General features: G+C 30.8%; 1 protein-coding gene across 2 annotated transcripts in view; it reads right to left on the bottom strand.

The window, feature by feature from the left end:
* LOC143237002 (zinc finger RNA-binding protein-like) overlaps positions 1-23,042 on the bottom strand; it is a 62,956-nt gene that overhangs the window by 29,119 nt on the left and 10,795 nt on the right. The window contains exons 4-14 of one of the 2 annotated variants that reach the window (XM_076475792.1): positions 18,547-18,717; positions 17,699-17,931; positions 14,432-14,611; positions 13,435-13,624; positions 11,088-11,147; positions 8,286-8,425; positions 6,091-6,233; positions 4,460-4,589; positions 4,111-4,265; positions 2,557-2,613; positions 1,864-2,047 (exon numbers count right to left, since the gene is read on the bottom strand). In XM_076475792.1, coding sequence (XP_076331907.1) covers positions 1,864-2,047; positions 2,557-2,613; positions 4,111-4,265; positions 4,460-4,589; positions 6,091-6,233; positions 8,286-8,425; positions 11,088-11,147; positions 13,435-13,624; positions 14,432-14,611; positions 17,699-17,931; positions 18,547-18,717 — 1,643 coding nt within the window. The remainder of the gene's footprint in view (positions 1-1,863; positions 2,048-2,556; positions 2,614-4,110; positions 4,266-4,459; positions 4,590-6,090; positions 6,234-8,285; positions 8,426-11,087; positions 11,148-13,434; positions 13,625-14,431; positions 14,612-17,698; positions 17,932-18,546; positions 18,718-23,042) is intronic. The other variant, XM_076475793.1, reaches the window with a different exon arrangement.

The following is a 23,042-nucleotide window of genomic DNA, read 5'->3' as shown; positions in this document are numbered from 1 at the left end:
TAATGTTTGCTAGACATGACTGGAAGGTCAACGTAATAAAATAAAATGATAAATAGTGTTATGATATTTAAGATTCTTAGACTAAACATTTGTATTTCTGTGTTACAAAAAGTAGTCATTCCAACTCAAAAAAAGAATAATTTATGTTTCCTTTATTATTATTATTATGATGATGATGGTTACAAGGTAGTGTATAGTAAAATGAAATATAAAGTCTTACTAAAAGCAAACATTTAAATTGTATTTTGGAGGTTTTTGAGATTACACAAATATTTGAAATTTTGAGGACGAAGAAGAGTCTCTTTAACCATGATATGAGATCACTTTATACTCAGATTAGTAAAGAAACAGACTATTTTCACAAATAAATCTTCAGAAAAACATTTCTGTAAACAATTCGAAATTTACATACAAAGCACTTTTACTCTCTACTAAAGTTTACCAAATTTTGTGAAGATACACATGCTGTATCAAATGTTACAGTGCAAATATTTAAAGTGTGCAAATGTGTAGATGAACTCATGCACATTACACCAAGCCCACTGCAAAAGAGTAAATCATGGTTTTAAATAGTTGCAATTATTTAAAAAAAACTCACACACATACAAGATGTTTTTATTTTTAGACAACTGAATTTCAAACATCTCGTTTCATATGAATAGACATTGTGTCATAACAATCATATCTAATCTGACTTCACATAAACGGGTTGAATGTGTTACAACAGTGCTCAGCCAGGCTTCCATCCAGTTGTTTTGTGAGAGTCTTTACAGGGCTCCATGAAATTTAAGACTTTCACACATTCTAACATGTAACTGCAACAAATCACAAAATTCCAATCTAACTACATCATATTTGTTAGTTTTGCAGGTTCTATGATGACACAACATAAAAACAATTTAAAGTAGCAAGTGAGTAAACATTTATTACATGAGAGAGCATATTTTTCATTGTGTGTGGTTATCTGATGCCAGAAAAATTCTCAAAAATGCTGAGAACTGTTGAACAATCATCCTGTCCAACCTGATTAACAATTTATCTAGTAATAACATTTAGTTGGAAATCAGAACTTTCCTTCTTCTTCTTCAGTTCTGGGCCTAAATTATTTACCTTGAAAGTCGAGAGGATGTGGTGGCAACGCGTTGAGATCTTAACCTTAACACTGCAGTTTGTTTTAAACAAAAAGTTTGAAGAATTTTCAAGTGCTCTTTATCAAGTAGAACATGTCACTCAACCTACTGATGATTCTTTGAAGGAAAAGAATAAATCTAGACAAGCAAATCACTACAGCATTCCATATCAAAAAATCACCACATATCTAATGTGATAACATTAGATTTCACAAACTACAGACTCTAGTACACATCACAAAACAATAAAATTAATACAATGAAGGGAAGAATAATAACATAAATTATTAATTAATTGATTAATTATATGAACTAATAAGAAATAATTTCAAGATATCCTTCATACAATTGTAATCACATCTGAAATTACCTTAAAATTGCATCTATTATATTATTTATATTAAAGATAAACATAGTTAACTTGTAAGAACATACATAGTTAAAACACATGGTTTTGGGAAAAATATGAGAAAACCACCAACTAAAACATGTACTATAATTTCACAACAGTGTTTCAGTTGATCATCAAATCATCAGGAAAAGAAATAAAAATATCCATAATGAAGGACTGTAACACAGATGTATTCACAGGTTGCTCTCCACTTCTGAAGTTAATTTAGGCCCAATATTAAATACAATAAGAAAAAACAAAACATGTTTAACTACAATGACTTTATGAAACAAAAAATTCAAAAAATGTATACAAAAAGTGTCAAAATATTTTAACAGTTACCTTAAGCTGTTTGGGTAAGTTGTCTGCCACTTGCTCTAGAAGAGTCCTAGTAGGTTTTTCAGTACACATAACCACTAACTGCACATTCAAGTCTCCAGTCAAGATAAGACCTTTAGCCAGTACTCCAATTCTCATAACTCCCTTTAGTACTCGAGATGGCTGGAGTTCTTCCTTTTCATCTTTGCTGTAATAAGAAATATAACATTAACTCAGAAGTGGTGGTTCCATCATTTACCACCTTTGTGTATTTTTGTAGGTTTTAAGATACATTTTGACAAAGTATTCATTCAAAAATAAAAACATTCTTATAGAATATCCGTAAAATTTTAGTAAAAGCTTAGCCAGCCAAAAGACGTGTAAATACAGTGTTTACAACATTAGAAGAAACTATATATCAAATGTTAAAGAAAAATGTAAGCACATGAAACTAGCTTGGTTTGTTAAAAAAAACAAGATAAAAGGTTGACATACTTTTTGAAAAATATATTTACTTTAATAACAAAAAATATATCAAAGAAACAAACTTTTGTTGTTATTTGTTTAGAACTGCAGTACAAATCACAATACTCGAAATATGTTTGTCATATGAGAAGTTTTTCATCAAACAAAAGCACTGAGATGAGCTCGAAGAACTTTGTTTTATTCCAATTACTCTTCTGAGAGAGGAAAAAGTAATTTATTTAAATGTCATACCTCTCTTCTGTGGTTTCGTTTGGTAACTGAGAGCTGACATCTTGTTTATGTCCATCACTAAAGAAAAAAAAAAGATTGACTTATCCTAACATTTGATATTCTTTACAGAACAGAGTCTATTACACTTCATAACAAGTTCTTACATACAAACAATTATTACCATGCACATATGTAACTTAATTGTGAAGTTGCAATGTAAAGTACATGTCAGTTTGCAGTTTATTTCAAAGTCACATTAAAATCCACAATATTACACAAGATACTTACCAACTGGTATTTTGTATTAGTTCAAAAGCAATTCAGTATGTATTAAAGGTGTGGCAAAACAGCAACAGGATATAACTATCGTACCGTGGAACTATGACATGATCGTATCAATACATCGTCTGATACGACAGATTTATAAATATTCATGAAATTTAACAAGCTTTCGGTAAACGTAGGTCTTTTGTAAGGAAAGAAATCAAATTTATAATAAAGTATTTTTGCTAAAATTAATTATTAAATAAAGGAAGATGAATATTGAGTTTTCATTTCTCTCATCAAAAACATTACATGCAAAGTAACATAAAATATTAACTACTATTTACATAAAATAGTAAAATATTATTTTACTTCTCTTGCTACTTGTCGTTTAGTTGATCAAACCTCAGAATGTAAAAAAATCACTAATATGTGTAGTACTTAACTACGACAATGTTAGTAACATAGATAATAAATTACTGTCAAACTTTGAAACAAACTGTTGGTAAAACTTGTGTATCGAGATGCATATCTACTACTATGATGAACTTTGAACCCTAGCATATAAACTATTTCTTCCATGTTAATGCTTTCACTTTACATCTTTTTAAAACACACTATTTATTAAAATGTCTACAAAACAAAACTTTTTCATCAATTTAGTTTAATGCCTTTACTCAAACCTTTGCATGCAGGACAAATATGCGAAAAAAAACTTTAACAACATAATAAAATTTTAACACCATACATAGTAAACTGAAAGTGTCTTTCCTTCCACACATGGTCCGGCATGGCCAAGCACGTTAAGGCGTGCGACTCGTAATCTGAGGGTTGTGGGTTTGCATCCGCATCGAGCCAAACATGCTCGCCCTCCCAGCCGTGGGGGCGTTATAATGTGACGGTCAATCCCACTATTCGTTGGTAAAAGAGTAGTCCAAAGAGTTGGCAGTGGGTGGTGATGACTAGCTCCCTTCCCTCTAGTCTTACACTGCTAAATTATGGACGGCTACCACAGATAGCCCTCGAGTAGCTTTGTGCGAAATTCCAAAACAAACAAACCTTCCACACAATAGTCATAAACTGAAGCTAATCACAGAAAAAAACAAACTTGTTTCAAAAGTGGCTGCTTATAACTAAATAACCACCCTATACAAAAGAAAAGAAAGGTTGTATTATGAAAACACAGATAACACTTTTATACATTGCAAATTCCGATCTGAACACATTCCTCTTTGGACCAAATAATCTTCACTACTTTCACAAAAATGGTTCTTTTAAATTCATAACAACAGGAAATGGTTATTTTTGTACCTGTCACTCAGAAAGTCTGAGACCATCTTCAATGCCTTCTCTGTGGTTGTAACTGTCTTCTGCACTGCACTCAGCTCTTCTTCCTTCGGGTATATGCTTGCATGCTTAGCCATAACATGTTTGTCGACTGAAGTGACTGAACGTTTAGGAGCAGGCTAAAAATTTATATAAGAATAATAAGTAAGTAATTATTAAAAACTATTGAATAATGTAATTACTGATGTTACTAGAAACCGTAACTCCAATAGTTATTCAAAAGGGTACACCAAGCCTATCAATACTCTATCTACAGAAAAAGGCATAAACTCGCCACTATAGAGATCATAGAGGAAAGAGGAAATCCACTCACAAGTGATCTTGGCAGAAGAGGTGGTGGAGGAAGAGATGATTCAATATCCAAGTGTAATCGTCTCTGCCAGTCAAAACATTTCAATTCTTCTTCAAACTTTCGTCTAAGCCTTTCTTCCTCTTCCATCAGTCTGTGAAATTTTAGCAATTATGTTTTATTGGCATATTAATCAATTCTTCCATATTAAAATAATGTCAGCTTAGTCCTCTGAGGGATATTAATGATACTTCAATCTTTTCTTTCCCACAGTGCAAATACTCAAGTACATAAGACATACAATAACTTTCTGAGTACTATCCAGCATGAGCTTGAAAAAAAAAAACTCATACAATTTGATTTTGTATATTTTTTACATTGTGAAATTCCTGTATTATTTTCATAAAACGGTTTCAAAATAGTTATTGAAAAGTGTTTTAGATACTTATCAGAAACCTTCATATATAGACACTTCTTTGACACTCATCAACATATTTACTGATTAAAGCAATCACTGGCTAAAAATAACAAAAACTACAGTAAAACTGCACAAGATATATCAGTGACCACACCTTTCAAAATGGTGTCACCATTAGTTTCTCAGCCATTTTATCATGATTTTTTTCTAATATGTATTACTGATTTAGATTATGTTTTATTTAATTTAGCTTTTCATTGAATTATATCATATTTAATTTGTGTGTTATTTAAATATAGTAAACTTATTAATGTATTCAACAAAGAACATCAGTGTTATCAAATCAGCTTGTTGTTGCTAACCTACTAACTAAGCCTAAAATTACCTGTTATCTTGGTATAGAAGATCTATGTAACTTTCAATGATATATGACTAACTTAAGTATTATTAGGTAAGAAAAGAATGTCAGAATAAACTATAAAAACTCCCAGTATTGAAGATGGTTTCTAAGTGTTCTAATTTTCACACTAGGATTCTTTGTTCACACAAAGAAAGTCCAAAGCCCATGAAAAGAAACAAATTATTACTTTATTTGCTGGACAAAAACATCGATAGATTACATTCTCTTGTAGACAGCCATCATTAGCTCCAGCTATTTTCAAGTCAGGCTTTATTAGTAAAAGTTATATTTTTTAAATCAATGTTTTACAAAAATCAACATTTTTTTAATTTTTTACACTTGTGAAAATGTCTTATTACTGACCACCTTTAAATCTGTAAATTCAAATTTCACACAAGTTTATTATTACTGATACATCAAATCTTAAATGTTGGTGTCTGTAACCTGATGCTTCACATAATTACTGAAATCTTTCAAACTTGTAATCACTTACAAAGAATATTTTCACTTACATTTTTACAAAGTAAAAAATAAATGCAGCTTGCAGATCAGTTCCTTAAAATTGTTTATTATAAAAGTTAATTTTTTTCTTGTAAAATAATCAATGTATTACTTAACATTAAAATACCAATTCCTCAAGCCAAATATACCAGAAAACATTAAGTAATATATGCCAGATGGATATACCTCTTAAAGGAATGTTTAAAAAAAGTATTGCAATTAACCATTATCACTATAACCTTACACTGTTCTTCCTGATGCACTTTCTTTGTTATTAATAATAGTTTCAATTAGTTTTTAAGAATTTAACATTTTTATATGTATGTAAAAACTAACCTCATTTCTCCTCGCCAGCGATCTTCTTCGTAACGCCTAAATAGTTCTTCTCTGATTTGCTGTCGTATCAGTTTCTCTTCGTGAACCTTCTTTTGCCGAGGATTTTGTTTAAAATCAACAACCAGATCAGGATCAACTTTTCTCTGGGATAAAAATAGAAAAATCACGTTTGTTATTTTTTACATGAAAACCTTTAATGAATTGTTTTCACTACCAAAATACCATCAGAAACATTCAGTAAAGATTCTTAAAGATATCTCTACAAGAGTACAAGAAAAAAAGAATCCTTTTAAGTTATAAAAAAACACTGAAGTTATAATACTCCAGAAATATTTAAAACGTTAACATTACAGACACAAGTGAACATCTCGAATCAATACTTTGAAGATTTGGTCTCTTTAAATATTTAAATATCAACCATTATGAATTGTTTCAAACAGTAGCATAAAGATGTCTTGAAGACAGTAATGATAAACATCATAAAGAAATATGCTGATACACAGTATTGTAAAGAGCTCTCTAGTTCTTCATGATATTACTAATAAGGTATCCTGTAAGAAACTTAAGACAATATATATATACATATAAACTGTTGTTATGAACCCTTTAAGGCTTGACAACAGTACTGATACACAGTTCTGTGAAGGAACTACAAATCTTGACATCAGTAGTGATATGCAGTACCAAGAGACCATGTCTTGACAACAGAATTGATATACAGTACCAAGAGACCTTCGTGTCTTGACAACAGAATTGATATACGATACCAAGAGACCTTCGTGTCTTGACAACAGAATTGATATACAGTACCAAGAGACCTTCGTGTCTTGACAACAGAATTGATACAGTACCAAAAGACCTTTGTCTTGACAACAGTACTGATACAGTACCAAGAGACCATGTCTTGACAACAGAACTGATATACAGTACCAAGAGACCTTCATGCCTTGACAACAGAACTGATATACAGTACCAAGAGACCTTCATGTCTTGACAACAGAACTGATATACAGTACCAAGAGACCTTCGTGTCTTGACAACAGAACTGATATACAGTACCAAGAGACCTTCGTGTCTTGACAACAGAACTGATATACAGTACCAAGAGACCTTCCTGTCTTGACAACAGAACTGATATACAGTACCAAGAGACCTTCCTGTCTTGACAACAGAACTGATATACAGTACCAAGAGACCTTCGTGTCTTGACAACAGTACTGATACAGTACCAAGAGACCATGTCTTGACAACAGAACTGATATACAGTACCAAGAGACTTTCATGCCTTGACAACAGAACTGATATACAGTACCAAGAGACCTTCATGTCTTGACAACAGAACTGATATACAGTACCAAGAGACCTTCATGTCTTGACAACAGAACTGATATACAGTACCAAGAGACCTTCATGTCTTGACAACAGAACTGATATACAGTACCAAGAGACCTTCATGTCTTGACAACAGAACTGATATACAGTACCAAGAGACCTTCATGTCTTGACAACAGTACTGATATACAGTACCAAGAGACCTTCATGTCTTGACAACAGTACTGATATACAGTACCAAGAGACCTTCATGTCTTGACAACAGTACTGATACAGTACCAAGAGACCATGTCTTGACAACAGAACTGATATACAGTACCAAGAGACCATGTCTTGACAACAGAACTGATATACAGTACCAAGAGACCATGTCTTGACAACAGAACTGATATACAGTACCAAGAGACCTTCATGTCTTGACAACAGTACTGATATACAGTACCAAGAGACCTTCATGTCTTGCCAACAGTACTGATACAGTACCAAGAGAACTTCATGTCTTTACAACAGTACCAATATACAGTCCTGTAAGGGACCTTCAAGTCTTGACAACAATAGTGATATACAGTACCAAGAGAACTTCATGTCTTGACAACAATAGTGATATACAGTACCAAGAGACCTTCATGTCTTGAATACAGTAGTTATATACAGTACTGTAAGGAACCTTCAAATCTTGACAACAATACTTTTTATTTTTGATAACATTTGTATGAGAGATGAAAATAACAAGGTGCTATTGTAGAAAATCCTGTGTTACAATGTTATTGTGAAAACCTCTTGCAAAGTTTCAATGTTATTTGCAGAAAACTTTCAGAAATGGTAAAACTAACGTATTCTTTTATAGTTAAAAAATATTTTACCTTGTAACGCAAACGATGTCGTCTTCCTTTCATGTGAATTTCTTTGGCATTGGGGTCATTGAAACGACACTCACACAACTTACACTGGAATGTTACAACCTTACCTTCATCATTCTTTATCTCTTCAATATATTCTTGACCTAGGAAACAGAATACTAAAGGTTTAAACTAATGCCAAACAGCACAACATTATCACACCCACTCTTATACTAAAGCACCACTCTTTATTCTCATCTTGCTAAAAGGTTTTAAAAAAGTGAATACTTTGAACTTTGTAATAACACATAAAATTAAAAAATATATACTACTGTGAACCACTTTTTATGCTAAATAGATACATTCATCATTCTATCTGGATTTGATAAAAATTTACAAAACACTGGCTTGTTGAAGCATTCTTTGCTATATTACCTCAAGTACCAGATGGCTGGCATTAATATATTCAATTTAAAACTCAGTATTTTTATTAAAAATATATACTGTAATTAGTTTGATTTTGTTTTAAAAACATTACAAAAATCATAAAACTGTACACACTCACTAAAGCTAATGTCTTCCAGTTATTTGTCTATTTTTCCATTAAGTGGCATTAAATACATGGTCATAATGGCTTTAGAAAATAAATCATTCTTAAAAACTTAAATTTCCGAGACAAAGCAGATGTTTGTCCAATTAACAGCTTTGACATACATATTGGCTCTACGACTTATTATTTTCAACAAATAGAGATGTCGCAAAGCCTTAAGAAAAATTATTCTTCTATTAGCTAGCTTTGACAGTTTCAATTGTATGCGTTTTCCATGATCTGTAACTTTTTAGCATTGGTTATTAACAAGTTTATACTGATATTAAGAACAAGACTACTGTTCTGGCATGTATCCTTTCAGTGAAAACACCAAGAATTATGATAAAAATGCTATCTTCTAACTGCAGAGTTCATTATCTCCAAATACAAATACACATTGTAGCTTAGCAACACTGTTTTGATCTTGTTTGCAATTTTTCCCACTACCAAATTTCAGTTGTTAGTCACCTATAGTGTGATTTACATTGAAATACTGCATTTGTAAGTATTTTTATACAGTTTAGTATTTAACAACACTTATTAAAAACTGTTATTGTTACAGATGCAGAAATACTGTAATTTAGAAGATTAAGCTGGAAAATATTATAAGGGAAGTGCTTTTCAACCAGAATTTTAACCAATCCAGGTTCAGCAGCCGCTGAATAATAAAGCTTACCTGTCACATATAAAAAACAATACAAACATTCTTTTTAAAATTAGGTTTAATCATTTAAAACTTAACACATCAGAAGCATTCAAACTAAAAGCTAGTCAATCAGCAACAAGTTGTAAGAGAATAACTTCCAACACTCTATACATGTAGTGCCAGAAGATGGAATAACTTCCAACTCTCTATACATGTAGTGCCTGAAGATGGAATAGCTTCCAACTCTCTATACATGTAGTGCCTGAAGATGGAATAGCTTCCAACACTCTATACATGTAGTACTTGAAGATGGAATAACTTCCAACACTCTATACATGTAGTGCCAGAAGATGGAATAAGTTCCAACACTCTATACATGTAGTGCCTGAAGATGGAATAACTTCCAACACTCTATACATGTAGTACCTGAAGATGGAATAACTTCCGACACTCTATACATGTAGTGCCTGAAGATGGAAATAACTTCCGACACTCTATACATGTAGTGCCTGAAGATGGAATAACTTCCAACACTCTATACATGTAGTGCCTGAAGATGGAATAACTTCCAACACTCTATACATGTAGTGCCAGAAGATGGAATAACTTCCGACACTCTATACATGTAGTGCCAGAAGATGGAATAACTTCCAACACTCTATACATGTAGTGCCAGAAGATCTTTACAGATTCAATTAGAAAACAATGACAAGATAAGTTAACTATCAAGGATTACAATTTATATACTTAATTCATTGTGAAACTGGAAATATTACTAAAATATTAATTTAGACATGTTTATTGTAAAAGCCAAAATCTATAACAAATTTTTTTAGAGTATTATTATTGTTTTACTAAGTTTTCTACAATTGTTAATAGACTTACAGCAGTTAAGAAAGACCAAGTAACAACCACTGCCAACCACCCAAGAACTAACTGACGGCTACAAAAAACAGCTGTTTTACAAAGAAAACTAATTCTGTTAATTGTTTTATTACCATTACAGCTGGCAAACCTACTTCTGATAATACTAAAACAGTGAAAACCTAATTTACACTTTACACTTTAATAGAGTTGTCTTATGGCTTTTAAACAAACTTTATAGATCTAAAATTAAGACTTTTAACAATAATTTATGTCCTCTACAAATTCTGTTAAATTTAGCAGCAGCGTGTTTGTGCATGTTTTCTTATAGCAAAGCCACATCAGACTATCTGCTGTGTCCACCAAGGGGAATCAAACCCCTGATTTTAGTAAGTCCAAAGACTTACCACTGTCCCAGCAGGGGACTATTAACAGTGAAGGTCATTAAGTTATAGATACACAATTTTTATTACAATTCTAACATTTGTACTGTTTTTTATGAAATGATATAAATATCTTTTAATTAGTAGTTTTGTACCATCTTGAATAATTAAAAGAGAAAGAAAAGACAACTGATTTTTTTTTCTTATCTTTTAGAAACACAAAAGAAAACTTATTACCTTTAATAATTACCTAACTACTACTTGTCCGTTAGTCTAAACCACATATAAGCACTCTGTTGTAACCAAAATACAATACATTCAGTTAACTGTTCTCTTCAACTTACCAATTAATTGAATATCTGTCTTTTCATCTAATTTAGACGTGTCAGCTTTGCCATCTGAAACTGTCATATAAATATATATATAAAAGACTATGTTGTATTAACTTTCAAACAATTCTTATTAAAATAAAAAAAAAAAAAACATTTCACATTCAGGACTTTGAAACTATCATCAAGCGTAAAAAGGAAATAGCTACATCACTGTAATTAAACCTATTTAAGTCTTAAATCATTGACACCCCCAAATACTATGGTAGCTTCTAGAGAATCTTCTGACTGTCACCTTGATAACTACTTCAATATCAAATAAAATATTACCTTCATATCAAAAACAGCAGTCTCTCTCATACTTGTATGACAATGGCCTCTTATTGGAAGTTAGTGCAAGGGATATGGTGGTGCAACTAGTGATACATCACAGATCACTTCTGTGATACACACACACACACAATGTTACACAGTCTGGAATATTTATAGTCCTCATTCAACATTTTAGCTATATGATGTTTTTCTATCTATGAATACAAACAACAATTTTTAAGTTCAAGTCCAGTAGTTTTTCATTCAAGATGGGCCCAAATACTGCTTTTTTTTGCTGATGTAGAATGATTTTAGCTTATATAAATCTTCAACAAGCCAAATCAATTTTGCAAACAGATCGTACTGGCTTTTAAATTCTTTTAACAATTTCAGTTATAATGTAACATGAAATAAAATGCCTCAATACAACATCAGACATTTTAAGACAACCATGAATTTTGAGAGTGTAATATTTGGATGTTAAGTTTGTTTCTTCTGTAGAGAAATTACTTTCATAACATTTTCACACAACTTTTTCTGTGTGAAAACAGAATATTTCAGTTCTGTTATTACAAACTTTGAATTCAATTTAACCTTCCTTCTACAACTTCCATGTAAATTTCAACCAAGTAAAAAAACCACATTCTTTGAACAGCAATAAACATTTACAAGTTTACTAGATACACAAGAATTTGAAAACTAAATTTCTGTTGTATCCTTTACCAACTATATCCTTTAAACTCTAAGTACCACAGGGTGTTTGGAAAGTCACTGTGCAGTTTTGTAATCATGCCATTATGTTTCAGATTTTGATCCCAATATGGTTTTAACAACTGAAGAGCGTGTATGGCTCGTCGAACACGTATTCCGAGAAGGTGGTATATACACAGATGTGGTGCAACGGAGATTTACTGAAAAATTCCTAGATACACCTGTTCCACATCACAATAAATATACAAGTGCACAGTGACTTTCTGAACACCAGTGGAAGTTGTAAAGAGATAACTACATTTTATTCTTATATCTCACCAACTGGCTTCATAATTTAAAGTTTTACAGCTTGGTATCTTGTGTTTTTACAAGGATAAAATATAAACATCTAGTCTTGAGAGATTCTATGTAACTTGTAACCACAAACTATTTACTGTTATAATAACTAAAATACTTAGATTTCAAATCTTTTTACATAATGTTTTATTAGGCTTTACTCTAGATAAAGTTATTACAAATTCAAACTGCTAGCCCTAATTTTGCCTTCTTATTGCAGTTAGAGATAGTAGAAACTGATAACTTTACTTCCAGCACAACACATACAAATTGTCAATTTTTAAGTGTGTAAAAAAACAAACTAAACTTCAACTTTATACACATTTATACCTTCAATTTACTAAACTTAATAATTACTTTAACATTGGAATCAGTTCCTCTCTTACTGTCTATTTGCCATTCATCTCCCTTCCTTCCAAAAAGAGATTGTAAATTATAAGATTCACTTTTTGCATCAAGGTTATGCTTATAATCTTTCCTCGAAATAACGTGAAATATATATTGTTTATATACCAAAGAAAAGGTACTGGCTTAACCTAATGTATTTTCTTTTGGGTTTATTTTGTTGAATAAGTTACTTTGAGAGTTTACTTTCTGAATCCAAGAACTCTTGGTGTCATAATTTTAGATTAGGTCTATACAGCAACATTGTACAGATGAAATATTTCCTAAACATAATGGACACAACAACATTAGGCCTATATGATAATACTGCTACACAAACACGCATGAAAAATGGTTGTTTGCTTCAATAATCAGAGATGTATTGTGTAACAGCATATGTTAAATAGTTTTTATTTCATTGTATCTTAGAAAATGATAAAAAAAAACTTTTAAACTATTCTATGAAAATAAATTTCATATTTGAAGTGTTCACTGTCATTTTTATTAATGTACAGTCTGAGATAAGTTTAATACCACTGGTATGTAAATGGTTAATATTTCACTTGTAAACTCCACTTTAGCTAATCTACTCTAAGTGATATGTTCTACTATTCCTTACCTGCAAAACTCATCTTAGAAGGTCCTGTAACTTTCTCAGAAGCTACTGCTTTACTGACTTCACATGTTGTTTCCATTTCAACTGTGTTATTACCTCCAGCTTTTGTGTCCACAACACCACCAGTAGTGGATACTGTGACAGGTTCTGTGGATGGGATTGGTTTGCCCAGTCTTGTGTGAAGCTTAACCACCTGAGAAAAATACTTCACTTGTTAATTTTTGTAGGTTTAGAGGATAAGCCTGAGAAATGACAGCAAAGAACTGCTGGAAAAAAAATCCTTAAATTACACAGCTTGAGGATAATGTTCAGAGAACAAAAAAATCAATTTTACATACTAAATCTAGAGGATTACCTTGGCACTTTCTGAAGTAAAATGTACACTGTTAAAGTATTACTTCAATGTTCCCAAACAACCATTTATGTGGTTATAAAAATATGATGGACACTTGAAAATAAATCAGCCAGTTTATTACATTTTCAACTTCAATAATACATACACATGACCACCACAATCTATTATCTTATTAACAAAAAGAGAGAACTTGATAATTAAAAATAATTAAAACTTAATTTTATCTCAATATATTTCAGTATTTCAACTTGTATCTATAAATATCTGCTGCTGTCCCTAATTTTGAACTAGTGACCAGAACTAGTAACTGTCACTCTTCTAATGCACCCACACATGAGGATATTTTGTGAATTCACACAGGTTCAAAACTCATCAACTCTGAAATTATTTCTCTACTACAGAGCCAACCCACACTCCACAAAATAACAAAAGCTCAACCTTATAACTTTACAGCAAAGAAAATTATACATTTACAATTGAAGTAATTTGCTGTAAAATGTTTAAACATACTGAGTAAAAACACAGCTGAATTAATCAAGTTTAGAGTTTTGATATAACACAAAAATTGCTACTTTTTTAAAAGTTCATATATTTTTTACTGTTCTTGCATTATAAATGACAGTAACTTCAACAATTTCACTGTACCTTTTGATGCTTGGCTCCACGAATATGAGCTGCATAGGCGTCACACCCCGTACAAGTGACATCACACAACTCGCACCTAAGTATTGCACCTCCTCGAGTACTGTGAGGTATAACGTTACTTGCCTTTAAGGAAGCTTCCCTCTTCTTGTGTTTTTGTCCCTCAATGTGTTCTTTGTAAGTCTTAAATCACAAAATGCAATACAGTTAGCTAACTAAAGCTTGTTTCAAATACACTAGTTTAATACTTACCAAATACATTTTTCACATGCAAAATGGGAAAAGTCAGACATTTTGTTAAAAACTTTATTCAAATTTACTTTTATTTTAAATTTATATTTTATGATAAATCAATTCATTTTTCAAAAAACATAGCTCAGTGATAAAATAAAACAAATGTGGTAACACGACACTGAACTCCTTATAAAAGAAACATTATACATAAAACCTCTCCTTCCTTCCATAAAGAATAAACACTCTTCACATGATTTAAACATACTTTAACTATTCCATTTGTACCACATTTTTTTCATTTTCCTGTTTGTTTCTAATTAACCTCAAAGCTACACATGCACTATTGATGCTCTGCACACAACCAGTACTGAAACCTGGTCTCTGGTATTGTAAGCCTGAAAACATGCCACTGTGTGGACTCATTTTCTTGTCTTATATTTGTACATTCAAGTTGTTTACTCATGTATACATTTCCGTTGTAATAAAAGTTACAAAATCACTCTCAGAACACATTCTAAAATAGATTAAAGTCAGTTCCCATGGAAAACAAGACATTCATTGAAATACTTGAATAATACTAAACCAATACTAACATTAATAAAAATATACATTTCTATTATTATTTTCAACTGAAAATATTTAAAACTTGTATGATTCTCAAATTAAGTAATATCTTTTGGTATTTATTTAACATTAAATTAAATGGCTTAAGAACTGGTAGCTTTCAAATCTATGCAATTCATTTTATGTTTTGAGTTTTGCAAGTCATATTTAAAACCTGTAAAAGCCAGAATTAAATTACACTACTAAAACTTAAAATAGGTTAACAAGTATTTAATAATATAATAATATAATGGAACTCTTGCTTATATGATACTGGAAAAACGTTTTTATTACATGATGTGCAACCCCTAACTTCACAAAATTTTTATCCTGTGTGCATGTAGATTTGCAACAGGAGTCACAATTTTTCCCATTTCATCTCCATTTCCTGTCATGGAGAACTTCATTTTTCTCCATTCTCAGGTTAGAGATACAACATCATGAATATGTCATGAGCAGATCTAATGCACTAGTGTCACAGGTAATTGGCTAGTGTTATTAAACTATAAGGCATAACTCATACTAACTTGGTCATTTTAGATGGGCAACACCCACAAGTTACCAATGTATGTTACACTACATGTACTAATTATTACACATGATAAATTTATTTTATATTAAAATATTCTGCAGACAACTCTCACCACCACCTACATTTTTTACAAATTAAATATTTCCTACCATATTTTGAACACTATGTTCAATTTTTGTGATGATTTCACCAATCTCCTTCCTAACAATTATAGAATTATTTATCTTACCAAATATCACAACCTGTCATGATTTATACTTTTAACTACAAAACATCAGCCCAAGAGGTTGACCACCACCAATTTCATCTTATTTCTTTTATAACTTGTCATTATACTTAATTGAAATTGTATTTCACTATATAGTAGACATTACATCATTTATGTTACATTAGTTTCTGTTAGCCTCTTTAACTGTCATACTTACCAGTGTGTGTAACATTACATCATTTAAGTAACATTAGTTTCTGTTAGTTACTTTAACAGTCATACTTACCAGTGTGTATAACATTACATCATTTAAGTAGCATTAGTTTCTGTTAGTTACTTTAACAGTAAAACTAACCAGTGTGTGTAACATTACATCTTTTACATTAGTTTCTGTTAGTTACTTTAACAGTCATATTTACCAGTGTGTATAACATTACATCATTTAAGTAACATTAGTTTCTGTTAGTTACTTTAACAGTCATACTTATCAGTGTGTATAACATTACATCATTTAAGTAACATTAGTTTCTGTTAGTTACTTTAACAGTCATACTTATCAGTGTGTGTAACATTACATCATTTAAGTAACATTAGTTTCTGTTAGTTACTTTAACAGTAAAACTAATCAGTGTGAGTAACATTACATCATTTAAGTCACATTAGTTGCTTTAACAGTCATACTTACTAATGTGTATAACATTACATCATTTACGTTACATTAGTTTCTGTTACTTCAACAGTCACAGTTCCCAATGTTGTTAATCAGGTGATTCTTTTCATATCTTATTGTCACTTGAGTAGTCTTAGCTAATTATAAAGATTTATATTTTAGTTCCAACTGCTAAATGAGTTGACCATGTGTCTGTATGTATGCATGTATCATAAGAGAGTTGCCAGAAACAACTAACAATATATTACTTACTACATTTGTCTTTTTAATTTGTGTATTGACATCTGTATTTTTATTGCACTGTGATGTCAATCATTTCAGTACTTATTCACTGTATTACACTGTCCCCACTACCCAATGCTATACTTTAAACAATAATATGTTGTAGCAATACATGTTGGGCATTATACCAACAATACAAGGTCACAATATTTAAATGATTTTCACTGGTCACCAGAATGTTATCAAAAGTTACATATAGTTTATTTAATACTGGTGTAATGCTTTCCTAGGGACAAGAAACAAAGTAGTTTTTCATTGTTTCTTCACATAAATTACTTTATAGTCCTCCTTTAATCTTGGATCCATTAACCATATTAAATAATATGTATTAACACTTATTTTTAGTGCAAAAATTATTTTCCTCTATTTGCTTAAAATTTAGGACAATCTAAAGTTCCTAAGTCTGACAAGTCTTACGAGTTGTTGAATTATGCAAGGGGTCCACAGTGAAGAATCATGCATTCAAATAATTAAGTTTTAGTTTAATAACAATGACCATTCCTAGTAAGACCAGTATAATAAATTCTTTATATTAATCAAAAGATTCATTTATATCTCTCATAGATGTAAATGGGCTTCTTTGAACACAAGTTAACCATAATTATATTCAAAAATTACTTTTTTATGAAAGGGCTTACTGAATTTGAGTGAAGAAAATGAGAGAAAGGTTAAAAGGATGAAACCAACATTAAGAATCAGGTCAACGACACTTTACTGGAAGTTATTTCTAAAGTCTCTCACCTGAGGACCAGCACAGCTGACCTTACATGTATCACAGTAGAGCACCTGTTGAGGTTTAGGTGGTGGTTTTGGTCTTTGAGGTTTTCCAAAACCTTTCCTAAAGTTCCCCCAATTATCAGGCTGGTTCTTCTGTTTCATTCCAAGTCCACTATTATTCCTCTGCAGATTCTCTGCATTGATTCTGTTTCTTCCTAGACCTGCTTCTATGTCGACAGAATGTTGCATAAAAGTTGCTGCAAAGTATTGAAATATGCAACTTCCATATGTTATTTCTTGTCTTCAAAAGCTTTTATCTTAACTATACACTAAAGTATAATATTTAATACAAATACTATAATAGTCAAACTATTTCTACACTCTCTACATTAGACAAGTATTGTGAACCAGATTTAACATTCTTTACATTCATACATGTATAAATTTAATTTATTCAAGGTAAAAATGTACATGTTGTATATATTGCTCATTACTTATTACTTCAGCTTGATGTCAAATATATACTGATACCTATATATTTATACACAAGGAAACAGTTTTTGTTTTGTATGTGAAATACTAGAAGTATTTCACCCATAAAAGGAGTTAAAGGTTCAAATTTTACTAACTACTGCTGTTCAAAGATAAGTGACAACACAGCCCACACTACAAAAATAAATACAGTCCACACTACAATACTTTTTAGACAAATTAAAATTCTGTCTATTTTTCAACAAGCCTGTATTTCTCAAATTTGAAATTTCCTCATCAGAATTGACTATGAATTGAGTTTCCAACAATATTTTAAAACCATTTTGTGGATAACTTATTACAACTGCCACATTAACATTTACCATTGTAATAATTACTACCTGGCTCTGTAGCAAATGAGCTGCTGTAACTGCCCCCTGGTGATTCACCTTCAGTTTCAACAGCATTTGAAAAATCATAGAAGGAAGAGCCAAAGGAAAATGCTTGGGCTTTCTGACCACCTTGTCTCTGAGAGATGTAAGCTGTGTTGGTTGAGTATGATGGTTTGTTAGCTACAGAATAAAAGAATGAAAAAATAGCACAGACAGGTCTGACAACAATAACCATGTACAAATCCCTTCAATGTTTTTCTTGAAAAACTAGAAAACAACTACATCTAAACCAACAGTTATATCCATAACAAGATCTAAACAACTGTTAACTAGTTTTATTTTAAAACTTTTGTAAATCATAATCAATATTTTTAAAAACATTCCTAAAATACTTTTAAGTGATGTATCATGTCTGTGTGTACAAGTGTAATTCTTATACACAAGATTATACAGGGTGTTCAGAAAGTCACTGTGCAGTTTTGTATGTTAATAAACATATAAGTGCACAGTGAATTTCCGAACACTCTGTATTACAGTAAGTATTCTATCAGTGAAGTACATATATAAGTGCACAGTGAATTTCCGAACACTGTGTATTACAGTAAGTATTCTATCAGTGAAGTACATCCACACTGTTTATAGACTTTTTTTTTCAAACATGATAAAACTTTTAAACTTCTATATAACAGTACGCACCTGCCATTAAATAATCCATTTCAAACATTTGTAGATAATTTAATTTCTTATATTATAATTGGGGTTCTTTCAACCCAATATTCCAACTTATTAAAAATCATACTACAAAGACACCACCAGCACTTAGAAGTTGATAGAAGTTTTTAAAATACAGCAACAAAATCAAATCAGACCTAAGGTGGGAAAATACATAAACTGTACTTTATAGTAAAGATTTATTCTTAAATTAACTTAAAATAAGTTATATTCCTGTAAATGTAATGATATCTTCCTGTAAACTTTTCACAACAAAATTCATTCATTCAAAAATTATAAATACACTAAGAATCTACTTTTTTTCAAATCAAAAACAAAACTTCTGTAGAAATATGGTTCAGTTGCTATATCAAAATTTTCTGTCTTCCAAAACTCAATTTATAAAATTAAAGAAACAAATAACCTAGTTAGTTGTGTATCATTCAAATATTTACATCTAAGGTGTAATAAAAACAAATAATGAAGTGGGTTAATAAACACAGCCCAACTTACAAAAAAACAATACAAAAAGTTGAAAAATACAACAAAATAAACATCGACAATCAAAGGAAACAATGCCAACAGCTTTTGGCCAACCACGTTTCTTTGAAACACACAGCAGTTGCAACAGATAGGTGTACATGTAAATACTGTCTTATAATTCAGATTACTTGTGAACTGTTACATAGAAGTTTAGTAATTCCATTTTACTTAATTATCTTTGTTGATAATTTCACAGAATAAAAATCTGTTGGTAATATAAATATTAAGCATGTCAGTTCTGTTAATCTGACACGCCAAATATAGGATCAAAACATACTGTTAAATCTGAAGACATTTAGTACAGAATCATGAAAGATTAAAGTTATTCCAAGTTAAAGAAAACCTACACAGTTTAAGATGTTTAACCACCTATATTTCATGATTGTTTGTTATTGAACAAGAAGTTTCACAATGAACAGTGTTATGTCCATCAATAGTATTAAAACCCGTTTCTTTCTCAAAGTGCAAGCCTTCAGACTTAACCACTGAGCAACAGGGATAAAGGTGGGGGCTATATTTTGTAAAATTAAACCCCAAGCTTTTCAAGATGTGTGTTAGACTAAAATTTTTCTCAGTAATTTAATTCTGGAGTAAACTGTAACCAAAATTTCTTTATTTTACTCATCAAATTAGCCAACTAACAGTCATTCCAGTCTGTTTGGTTGAAAATTTAACCACCTGTCCTTTCAAGTATACAATATTTCTGTTTAATGTTCCATTTCTATTTACATCTCCATGCCACTTGTAATTACCTATCTGATTTCTAATCAGCTCTTTAATCAGACCTGTTTCGTCTTTCCTTCGGCAATTTTATTCTAGTTTCCACTTTTAAAGTGTCCATGTTAGACATACAGTTTCCAGAAAAAACAGTTCAACTCATAAACAACCACAAGTTCTTAAAGATACATAAAATACTTGACTTGTACTTCAAAACAAGTTACAGTGCTGTCTATAAATATGCATCCACTAACATGTAAAGCTTGATAATAAATGAAATTTAATAATCATTAATTAATTATTTACACACAAGTCTTTAGCAGACAGAACAATCTCATACAGTAATCATTAATTATTTACATACGAGTCTTTAGCAGACAGAACAATCTCATACAGTAATCATTAATTAATTATTTACATACGAGTCTTCAGCAGACGAAACAATCTCAAACAGTAATAATCATTAATTAATTATTTACATATGAGTCTTTAGCAGACGGAACAATCTCAAACAATAATAATCATTAATTTCTTACAAGTTGTGGCACTACTTAATTAAGCTGTAAAATCTTGAATTAACACGATTACTGCGAGCCAGTCACAGTGACAAACATTACAATCACTTTTTGCTCTTTACAGTTTCCACACTATAACTTAGGGTGCATATTCATAAAATTTGACAAACATTTAGTAAACATTACAATTCTTTTGCAAAACAAAAATCAAATCATCTTATTAAAGATTTGACACACACATAGTTTTTTTTTTTTTCAATATTTCAAGTGCAAGGTAATTTTCATATTAAAATTAAAAATATTTTTCATCTAAAAAATTTTAAATTTCATTTGCATGACCTCTAAACTCTCCTAAATAGACCAACTTCATACCTAAAACAAAAAATATTCCTTTCTTCTTTCTTGAATGACTTCAAATTGTAGCACAAAACTTTGAACTCTTAACAGTGCACATCTATTTATAGTTAAATTTTGTTTTATTGTCATTTGAACCATGATTAACTATTTTGTGCAATTAGCAGTTGTAAATCACTTTACATTATTGAATTAAATTACATACAAGTAGCTACTCACAAGAATACCCTGTGAAAAATTAATATCATTTTATATAATATAGTCTTAATTATCCAAAGCAAGTCTCATTTTATTTAAATTTATAATAATAAAGAATACACATCAAAAACAAGAAATGAAATACCAACCGGGTCTTATTTTTTTGCTGTCAGCTGTAAATGACACTTAACCCTACTATTTTATAATGATGGTGGTATTGCACTAAGTAATTTAATAATGCACAAAAGAAGACAGAATAATAACATGCAAAAAGCAGAGAATGTTTCTTAACTATCACAATTTTTCTTCTAACTACAGCAACAGGAACTGTTACAAATTCATCAAAGCAACTAATGTTTTTCTTATGGGAATAAAGCTTGAAATGGAACTGAAACTAAGAATTCCCTACATAGATTAAAACCTTGGTTTTTTTTCTTGATTATATATAATATAGTATTAACTGTCAGAGAGAGCTTCTGTCAATTTCTGAGAGAGACAAGAGGGGTCTGATTTACTAAGATTGAAAACTATAAAAAATATAATTTGCATGTGATGAAAACTATCAAATAAATTAAAGATAGATACCTAACAAAGAAATATCACAATTCTCATGATGGAGGAAATTCAGGGTTGTTTTTCATACTACCTTACAAAATTAAGAACTTGAAATTAATATAAAAAATATGGATCATAAGCTACATTTTTATGGCATATTTGTTGGTATACAATAAAAAAAGGTATTTTAATTAAATTTTGAATGCAACTTAATAAAACCTCATGACATACACAAAACTTTTCATGGAGAAAGGGTTAAAACCAATTAGAAACAATAATAGTAATCTGATTACTTGGATAAATGGAATAATCAAAAGCAATAATAGTTTGTTTTTAGATTTCACGCAAAGCTACATGAGAGCTATCTTCACTAGCCATCCCTAATTTAGTAGTGTAAGACTAGAGGGAAGGCAGCTAGTCACCACCAGCCACTGCCAACTCTTCGGCCACTCTTTTACCAATGAATAGTGTGATTGACCATCACATTATAATGCCCCAACAGCTGAAAGGATAAGCATGTTTGGTGTGACAGGGATTTGAACCCACAACCCCAGGATTACGAGTCGAATGCCTTAACCACCAGGCCAACAATAATAGCAGGAAACAATTTCTAATCAGTTGAGTTTTTGATGGAATAAATACTATTTTGTTTAAGTGATTGTTTTAGGACACAAATCAGCAATTGTAAATTATATATCCTGTCTATTAAACAAGTAAACTGTTTAACTTTACTAATACAAACTTAACATTTTCTCACAAATTTGGCTAATTCCAGTATAAATCTTTTATTTTAGTAGTTATACCAAATGGCTGACGTTTAAGTTCCTGTTGTACCATATTTTTCACTCTGTTCCACCTGTAAGTCACACTTGGTTGTCAGCTTATTTGTATCTGTATGATCTAACTTTCTCA

The sequence above is a fragment of the Tachypleus tridentatus genome, chromosome 13 (assembly GCF_004210375.1).
Source record: "Tachypleus tridentatus isolate NWPU-2018 chromosome 13, ASM421037v1, whole genome shotgun sequence".
NCBI classification, from domain to species: domain Eukaryota; kingdom Metazoa; phylum Arthropoda; class Merostomata; order Xiphosura; family Limulidae; genus Tachypleus; species Tachypleus tridentatus.
Note: the sequence above shows the minus strand (reverse complement) of the source record. Positions and strands in the feature narration are given on the sequence as shown.